Source organism: Manacus candei, unplaced genomic scaffold (genome assembly GCF_025592945.1).
Source record: "Manacus candei isolate 608988 ecotype Guabito, Panama unplaced genomic scaffold, ASM2559294v1 h1tg000014l, whole genome shotgun sequence".
In the NCBI taxonomy this organism is placed as follows: Eukaryota; Metazoa; Chordata; class Aves; order Passeriformes; family Pipridae; genus Manacus; species Manacus candei.
In genome coordinates this window covers 768,410-778,542 of record NW_026138062.1, presented here as the reverse complement: position 1 = coordinate 778,542, position 10,133 = coordinate 768,410, and the positions used below count along the sequence as shown (strand labels likewise).

General features: G+C 37.6%; 1 protein-coding gene across 1 annotated transcript; it reads right to left on the bottom strand.

Moving 5' to 3' along the window:
• Positions 1-352: 352 nt before the first annotated feature.
• On the bottom strand, positions 353-9,724 carry SLC10A2 (solute carrier family 10 member 2). The gene is made up of 6 exons (XM_051780640.1): positions 9,228-9,724; positions 6,060-6,178; positions 4,850-4,938; positions 2,491-2,666; positions 1,739-1,896; positions 353-747 (listed from the first exon to the last, which is right to left on the bottom strand). The coding sequence occupies exons 1-6, from the start codon at positions 9,647-9,649 to the stop codon at positions 623-625; spliced, it is 1,089 nt and encodes a 362-aa protein (XP_051636600.1). The 5' UTR covers positions 9,650-9,724; the 3' UTR covers positions 353-622.
• Positions 9,725-10,133: the final 409 nt, after the last annotated feature.

The window sequence follows — 10,133 nt, the reverse complement described above, 5'->3', positions numbered from 1 at the left end:
TGTTACTTTCTATTACTTTGGGAAAAAAAAAGAGCTATGAGGTACCTCGTCCTTATTAAAATTATAGCTTTAGAATAAATTAATGTTCAAGCAATTAATAAGGTGCAATGACTTTAGCCTGCCCACACTGACCTGAATGAAACTTTTATTTCACTATTGGCTTGTTCCAATTTCATGGTTGATTCATATTCGGCCTTATCAGATCTTCCACATCAACTCCTGCTGCTACTCAGGCACTTTCACGGGATTTCTCTTTCTTTAGTGTGAGGGCTGAAACTAGCAGATGGATTTGCAGGACCATGGGCTGGATTTGGTGTTACATACATCTGCTTGTTTTTCAGCAATAGCCCACCTTTATTCTGCCTTTCTTTAAATAAGCCAGAATAAAACATTACATATTTTTGAAGAATTAGCTTCAAAACCAGATTCTACAATTGTGGCAGGAACCATGCTCGAAATCAAAGTAGAAATCTTTCTTAAGTTAATTTTAAAATCTTACTGTAAAATATCAGCAGAACCTCTTTTGTTAAATATTTCCATAAACCAACAGCATGTGAAAAAAAAGTTTTAAGTAAACCACGTATTTTATATCTTTCCAACTAGTGGGAGCAGAGGTAAGTGTCTATTTGGTCTCATTTGATACAAATCCTCCATTTATTTTAGCATTTGATGTTGAATCCTCTTTTTGCTCAGTTTTCTCGACATCTGTCTTTGTTTTGACATGGAATCTTCTGTAAAGGCGGTACCCTGGGAATCAATATATATTTTGTATTAAATATAGAAATTACAAAAATTACCTGAAAAAGGTACTGTAGTAACATATAGCCATGCAACATTTTCTTTCCTCATACTGCTGAAACATTCCAACCCATCCAGATAGTTTCTTTAAAGTTATGTTTAATTATTTCGTGTCACTCATCACTGGAAAACTATATTTAGAGATTTTAACAGTTTAAATTCTGCACTTGGTGTTTGACTGCTTTCTGTTCCTGTAGTGTGCGGTGACTTTTAAAAGTACTGCCAGTCTCCCTTGGAAAGCCTTTGGGCTCTTGGCTGGGCCTGAGGAATTGACTCTTACCTCTATGTGAGTCCTGCTTGGCAGAGCTGGGACAAAGTGCTTCATGTGTCCCTACCCCATTTCCTGACAGAGAGGACGGCTAGTTTGGGAGTGGGAACTTGATAGTCACAACTGTTTTTATGTGTAAGTAACAGGAACAAGGTCCCAACCCTTCTTAGGTTAGGTGTAGGAGCAGCAATGAAATGTGTATGTGGGAGGAAAAAGGGACTTTGCCTCTATTGGAAGATATTTTCTCACATTATTGATGAAGCTGATGCCTGTTCTCTCAACAGCTGATGGGAGGGAGGTTTGTGCATGGTTGTGGGGATGGCCCTGCTGGGCAGTTGTATGCACAGACAGCCTGGATCAGTGGAAGAAGATGCATTTGGCCTTCCTCAGCCACGTGTAATAGCAATCCCATGTTCAGTGTTCTCATATGCCCAGCTGTAGGTGGTGGATACCCCCTTCCTTGTGCTAAAAGAAGGGCCTTTCTAAACTTGAACTGAGCCTGGTATCTTCCTGATTACGTACAGGGCCCTGTAATCATTTGGGTCATAATTTATTGAAGTATTTTGCATTTGATTATTTTTTATCCCCTCTTGTTTTCTGCATATGCATACAAAATTAAACTGATAATCAAAATAATGATAATTATAGTACTATAATAGAAAGTAACTATACCTCCTAAAATTAGCAGCGCAAACAACAGCTGGAAAATGCTGTAGATGAGTGGGAAAGTAAACATCAGTTCAAGTTGATCAGGACTGAATGAGAGCTGTACTATAGTTGAACATAGCTGAGTATTTTGCATGCCTGTTTCCAGAGACACTGTACGACATCTAAAGAAAATAATACAGAGACAACTGTGAAATAGCAGCCTGTGGGTCCTTATGCTTTTTAGTAATCTGGATAAGCAAGAAACATGCAGTAATGGATAACTAAGAAAATTGTATCTTTCAGCTCACACAGTCAACAAAACAGTCCACGAGTCATACAGCTGTTACTACCACGTCACATATTTCAGCAGCTGTAAAGGACTGTGATCCCCCTTCAAGCCATACAGGGCAGTCACTGTCTCCCTTTCTTGCAATGATGTTCTAAATTGTAGATTGCTGTGTCTTCATGAGAAATTTTACTGCAGTCCCAACCCACTTGAAATCAGTTCTGTTTTGCTTGTTTGCAGTGTAACACAAGGGTCACACAAGGGAAAGACATATGAAGGACTGGAGGAAATCTTATAATCAGAATCTGTAACAAACACGAACAAGAAAAGTTTTATCTTCGCATACTATTCCAGAAACAGGGTTGGAGAATGAGTAACTGTAACATAACTAATGTTTAGGGAACATTCCTAGCACTGATCAATCATTACATAAAAACTTTTTACACAGCTGAAAAAAGCCCACAGGTCTTCGTCACGGAGAATTCCATACCTGTGCCAAGACAGACCAGCTAAGCGAGCCAACAGAAATCCTAAAGAATAGCCAGCTGCTGGAAATATGGTGCCAATGATCCACAATTTGGGTGTGATAACCCAGGAGCCTTTGTAGAGTATTCCCCCAACCACAGCAATGAGCACAATGAGTATTGCTCCCACAATGGAACCGACCTGTGAAGGGAAAGAGGAAGGACTGCATGAACAGGAGAGCCCAGTGAAATTTAATGGCATGTCAACAAACATGGTGTCAAACATGCCTGTGAGTGTCCCTGAGTCACTGAAATATCTTACTAAACACGAAATCCAATGTTTACAGCAATGCAATTCACAGCAGGAAGAGAGATTAGGTAGCTGCCATTTTTCCCAAACAAGAGACTTGAGATGTACTTCAAGGTGTGACTACAGATATAGATCAAGACACAGCTAGTATACTTATCTATAGCAGATACCTGTAAAGCTAGTGTTTTGAAGCTGTGGCTATTGTACTTAGAACTGATATTAAAAACAATTTCACAGGTGTGATGTAAACGAGGAATAGTGCACATATCAGAAAAATTTCCCCAGAGTTGTTGGGAAACCGATAACCAAATAGGTGGAATAATGCATTTTCCTCCCCACCCTTGGGCAATCACACTCTGGGCCTTATTACAGTGTGTGCTAACTAGACGCTAGATTGTTAGTTAGTGATAGGAAATTATTTGCCAAGCACAGGAGTAAATCTTTAACGTGGCTGAAAATTCATGCTTGAAAACTGGTTGTGAGGTTGTATAACACTTCTACATAGACCTAATCACTGAAGTTGATCTTATTTCCCGTGGTTGAGTGTACCGATATCTTTACTGCTGCCTGCCAAAAAAAAGTCATAACTCATTCTCTTCTCAGTACCCAAGTGAAATGTCCGCTGTTATGGTATATCTTGCCAGGGATCCCAGTGCCAGACTTCTCAGGCTAAGCTTAGGAGAATCTATTTCTCAGCTAAAACATGTATTTCCATTTTACTGGCTTCATCAGTCTTTGGTTGAAGCCTTTTTAAGAACACTGAGTGAACAAGTGCTTTTGTTTGGCTGAGCTATTAACCAACCGCATGCACCTAGGAAGAAGAAACATGATCTGTCCATGACAAGCTCCTCTATTTCACCTGGCACATTGTCTTTGTGCTCTTATCTCCATTTCTCACTATATGAGTCTTAATCTGACAGCTATGGTTCAATCTTCCCTTGGTGCTCCATCATCCTACATAAAGTAAATTGTCAATGGACCATTCTATGGGTTGCTCACTCACTCAGTAAGAAAGAGGATGAAATGGTGCTTTGCTGAGAGATCAAGTAGAGTTTCTTTTCATGTGAGTGCAAGTCCATGTTTTTCCCTTAACTGATTAAACAGAAATAGTACTGTTTTGTAATTCGCTCTCAATAGTATCCAAGTTCATAATAAGTGCATTTAAAAATACAACAAGATAAGCTAGTAGTTTAAGAAAAGGAATTGACTAAAAAAGGTGTTGTTTTTGTTTTGTGCTGCCTGAGCTGATAGGAAAGAAATGATAACAAAAGATAGGTAGAATAACAAATGGACAGAGTAGTTTTCTTTTAGAAAATTTAGATAATATATCTGTTAACTAAGAAGGGTCAAAAGAGGTCAAGGGGCCCAGCACATTTGGCAACCAAACGTTCAGAATGATTAATTCACTATTACCTTAAATACAACTAAATTATTATTATTATTATTATTATTATTATTATTATTATTATTATTATTATTATTATTATTATTATTATTTTATTTTGATGAGAACAGCTTTTGCCAAAACCCTTATATTTTTGATGCAACTGAAACCATCTTGCAAAGATAGCTGTATTTTGTGAATAAATTTGGGTTTTTTTTAAGAGTTGGAATATTCTCAATTTATTTTTTTAATAAAAATTAACTTCCCACTCAAAATTGAACCACAAAAAAATCAACACACTGGTTTAAAAGAATAAAGGTTTTTTGATCCAGAATGGTTTTATTTTTTTTATTGTTTTGTAGAGAAAAACTTCTTCCAGTTGACCTGAATTATTTTCCTTTCAATTTCACTTTACATTATATACTGAACTCAATTACTAACTAGCAAAAGACAAAAGTAGGCTCTTTAGATAATGATGGTTTCTAATAATCTATGTAACTCATGCATGTTTGTGCAGGGGGAAAGCAATATATTTCCACAATGTCTCATTTGTTTTCTGCTGAAAAATTCCTGGTTCTTATGAAGTCAGATACTAATACTATGAATAGCAAAGTACTGCTTCAGTGGTGCCACTGATTCCATAATTTGCCCATAATTGCTTATGCTTCAGCCTTATATATATATCTCTTACCTTAAGTATAATTTTTGCTTTACTAGGCCATTTGTGGTTAACAAATATTCCAATGGAAACTGGAATTACGAGAGCTAGCAGAGAAGTTCCTGTAAAAAAGAAAAGAGAAATTAAGCCCTTGTTTGGTGCAGAAGCTCATGACAGGACAGACACCATGTGGTGTGGCTGGGGGTATGTAGCAAGCAAGCTTTCAGAGGATGTTTCTGATATGCACACCCCAGACCACGCATGCACACTCTACCTGCACCTGCCCATTTGCTTTTCTATAGAGTCTGTTATCTTTGGCAGCCTGTTAAAGTAATTGCCATTCTGCCGAGCTACATGCTTATTCACCTGCATCAGAAAGGCAAACAGAAATTTGAGTGTGCTAATCATCACTATCCTGTGATGTGAGTAGCTATTTTAACTGTTCATTTCGTCTGCAGGTGTTTCTCTACTGCACCATATCAACAACCAGTTTAGAGCTTCTTTTGTTTTGACCTTGCCCCTCCAGTATTTATTTTGAAAGCACAAGCAAAGTATGTGATATTTTTTCCCCAGGAACAATGGGAAATGAAATTGAAGAATATGAAAGTGATTCTTCTGGCTTTTAAGATTAGCACAACATGGAACTGCACTTGATAAGCACTAGGGCCACAGCTTTGCAAATCACTGGAGCATGTATTTCTAAATACCTTAACTATTTTCTCTTTGTAGCCGGATGAGATTTTTGACAGGAAGTCAAATGAAGCCACTCCTGGCAGTGTAGATTGCAGCTTTTCAAAGAGACTCAGTAGTTTTAATCACTTGCTTAATTATCCATGTGTGCTTAAGTATTTTGCCAGATTATGGCCTCAGCATTTAGCGCTTCGCAGGATTGTGTCTTAAAGCTGTTACAAACACTCTCATCCAGAAGAAGCAACTAGTCCTATGCGAATTATTCTATATTCTTATTCCAATATCACGCAGGTCTCAAAGTCATTTGGAAAGAAAAACATGTACAATCTTGTGATAAATATCTGTACAATATTTATAATGATTTCAAGTCTTTTGGATGATGGGAAGTGATTTCTGGTACCTAAGTCCCATGAAGGTTATTAGAAAGTAGGAAGACAAATATTTTAAAAAATTTGATGTGATATCTTCTAAGTCTGCAGGATGATGGTGTAAAGGTAGTTGTCACTGGAGGGAGGATGGACAGTCAGAAGGGCAGCTGGTCCACTGGACTCACCAATGTTGCTATAGGGGAGTACAATTGCATCAGAATCAGTCCACATCTTGGTGTAAATAAAGAGGCAAAGTGGCATCATTCCCATTGCAAGCAGTGTGGAGCAAGTTGTCATGCTGATGCTGCAAAGAAATTGGTTACAGTGACAGTTCATCTCATGCTAGCCCATAGTCTTTCTCATTTTCTTATTACCATCTCACACCTTACGAATGATTGGGTAAGGATTGCTGCTGGCTGCAGTCAATTTATCCTGTATATCAGATTAGAAAGAAGACAAATGAAAGGAATGACTTCTGCTGAAAAGAAAGGAGTATCAAATATCAAGGTGTTCTGCAGCCACAGAACCATAATTTTGGTACAAATGGGTCAGTCAGATAGGTGGTCAGTGGGAAGGTCTGTTGGCAAGTCTGTCTGCATGCTACCTGTCTGGCTGGTTTCCGAGAGGACGGCAAGCTGCACAGGGGAGAGATGAACGTCAAATGGAGCTTTCCATTACACCAACAGTTCTAGAGTGTTCAAATTTCACTCTGAATTCAAGAGCATAAAAAAATATTTCATTGTCTAGGATGTTTGATGCAATAAAATTCCCTTTTATGGCTTGTTTTGCTGTAGGCCAAAGAATAGGTGCTGAGAACTGCTCAGTGAAGCTTAGCAAAGTATTGTTTCTTCCTTTATGCAAAGATATTTCTATTTTCTGAAACACCTTGTACAAAAATATGCATTCTGCTACAGAATGAAGAAAGAGGAAAAGGTAAGACATCCAAAGTAAGGAGGAAACTGTCACAATCTGAATAGAATGGATAAAAATTATGCCTTCAAATCACTTTTCTGGCATAAAAATACTGAGAGAGGGTTCTAGTTAAGAGCCTTTGGAAGCTTCCTTCTGAGTCTCACTTCTGATTTCTCTTTTGTGCTGCTTGTCCTCAGAAAAGGGACTATTGACCCTGACCCACAACTGAGCAGATCCAGGGAAATATAGAACAATTAATACAGAAACCACAGGAATATTTATATTAATTTTGGTTCCTGTCACTCTCTTCTTTAGAGTAATTGAAAAGGATTTTGCAGAAGCCTCTGGCAAGAGAGTTCTTACAAAAATTTCTTACAGAGAAAAAGAGTCATGGTCTACAATTCAGGTCTGATGAAGTCCCAAATGGATAAAAAATCTTATTTTTCCTACCTCTCTATTTTCTGCATCTTTATACTATCCCTGAATGTACATCTTTCTCCAAAGTCTGGATATCCTCTAACCCCAGTCCCTGTGCTCACAGAAGCAGTTGTTCTTGTGAAATATCAAAAGATGTTTCTATGGGAAGCATTAGAGGATATCAACTGCTTGTGAGTTACTAAGAAAGGTATGAAACATCATACTTCACCTCACTGTGATTGTAATACCAATTATAAAACTAATTCCTGCTCTAACTTCTGGTCTATTTGCACAGTGATGTTTTGAAGCAGGATGTAGACAATAGTCATGGATTTTAATGTGTAAACATAAAATATTACCAGTTAAAAACAAAACCTTGTCTGATATGATGGGTAGGCTTTCTGTAATACTGTAGTCGTTCCAGAAACCAGCCACACTACTTCTAGTGCTATTCTACAGAGAACAGAAGATGCTTAGGTTGACAATCTGCTTACCTCTTATACCCTCTGGTCCCTGAAACTTTGTCACAAAGGTACTGACCAAAAGGCTTTGACTTCTTAAGATAAAGGTCTTTACCTGAAGAATAACCTTTTAAAGGCATTTCCAATTTACTTCACCTTCTGCTAGCATTATGGGATAGAAACCCTACTCATATTTATAGCATTATCAATTTGGATTTTTACCACAGATTTTAGTGGTGCAGCTCTGAACAATACTGAGCTGAGAAAGCATAGTTTAGCTCAGTGTATTTGTCTGAGGAGAGACTGGAACAGAATTTCAGACTTGTACTGGCTATCTTTCCATCTGTGGTTTATTAGACCTATATTAATTGAAATTAAGTGTCTTACAGATTCTTAATATCATAGGTCTTTCCTCTACAGTGAGGAAGTTGATGATTAGCAGAGCTGACCTCATACATAATTTGAAAGCTGGTATTACATTAACACCTGTATGTGGCAGAAAAGCTCACTATTTTCAAAGGATGGAAAAATGTCGTATTAAAGCTACAAACATTAACATTCTTAGCCTATTTGCTCTAGCTCCACATCTTTCTTACTTCTATTATTTTTTCCATTTCTAGTTCAGACTGGCATATGATAAATGGGATGAATGTTCCAATTTATTTTACTCTGTGGGAAAGAGAGAAATGATTATGTTTATTTTAGAGAAAAGTAATCGGGATATAAAAATAAAAAGATGGCTCATTTTTAAAGGCTCTTAATGAACCCCCCATGGAATTTTCATCAAGAGTAGGGCTAATTTTCCTGTGTGTTTGGTGTCCTAGGCCAGATTAGGTGCCTTACATATCTACTTCCAAGTTCAGAGCACCCTTTCATTCAGATCATCACACTTTGCCACAAAGGAGTTTTTTCATTGCCCCAGTATGCGGGATTGCCTTGTGCAGTGGCTTCTAGCCTGTAAAATATTCCCTCAGTTTGAAGACTTTGCATAAAGTTCAAGGAGCAGATAGAATTATCACAAGTGGTATTCATTTGTATTACTTCCCAAAGAGAAAATCAATGCCTGTCTTTTTATTGTATAGAACACAAAAGGAGGGATAATATTTTTCCACAGGTGCTCTTTTTCTAAGAACAATTGCATAGCCACTATTTTGTACAGAGGATTCTTATCCTAAATTCTATGTTATTATTTTTTTTTTTTTTACTTGGAAGAAAAAGAATGGTTCTAACTTGGGCAAAGTTTTCATAATCTTTAGTCTTAGCTGTCTTCATAAAGGATATTTGCTACAGGATCTGAAGTTTTACAATAAAGACATTTTCCAATGTACACAATTCTGTTGTGATATGTTATGCATGAATTCCCAATGAACAAATATTCCCAAGGATATTTGTTATTCTGCTTTTATTTACTGCTATTACAGTAACTAAGCATCTTTACAAGAAGAACCTCTACAATGCATGTGCCAGGAGGTTAAGAAAAAATTCAGACAGGTGAGACAGTCCTTTTCAAGACTTTACAATGTAAGGAGCCACATGAAGTACTTAGAGAATGGCTGCTCTTACCTTAGGTCCATGTCTCCATCCACCCAATAGCAAATGACATTGGAGGCTGTGCCTCCTGGACAGCATCCCATGATCAGCACCACGACAGCTTGAATAGGAAGGACGTTAAAGGCCAAAGATAGCAAGAAGGCTGTGAGAGGCATAATTCCAAACTGGCAAAGGAAACCGACAAAAATACCCCAGGGTCTTTTTATGTGGTGCAAGAAATTCTTAAGTACCACATTGCAGCCCATGGAGAACATCACCAAAGCCAGCATAATTGTTAGAACAGTACTTAAAACTACGCTCAAAGTTTGATTAAAATTATCTTCTGGTAATACACAAGATGTCCCATCACAAATAGTAGCATTTTCTGGACAAGTTGTGAAGTCTTCTGCCAAAGAGGTACCATTAAATAGCTGGGAAAGAAGGTATGTCTGCATTTTGAAGTACAGAACTGCTCAGTACATTGACAGTAAACTTTCAAGACTGTGTAAATGGTTGTTTGCCAGAGAGTCCTTTTAAACGATCAAGGAAGCAATAAAGTGCAATACATGCTTGAACACTTATTGTTCTTGAAGGGTTTGGCACAGTGCTGATTCATAGAGTTATAAAAGTTGCACTTGCTTGGTATGGTGACAATTAATCATTTATTCATATGATAATGAGGAATCTCACATCAAGAGAATAGCTGTGTTAATATTTAAGAGCGTAAAGGAGGCTTGTAATGTTTCTGAGCCTATGAAATGAGAATCACAGGAGGATGAGAAAGTTTAGACTTCATTCCTTGAATTTCTTGCATGCCTTTAGGAGAGCTGTTCATGCATGCAATGTCACTGACATTACAGGGGTCTGTAGTGTGAGTGACCAAGATATAAGAAACCGTGAGTAGAAGTCTTAAGATATGATTTGAAGCTGCAATTCTTG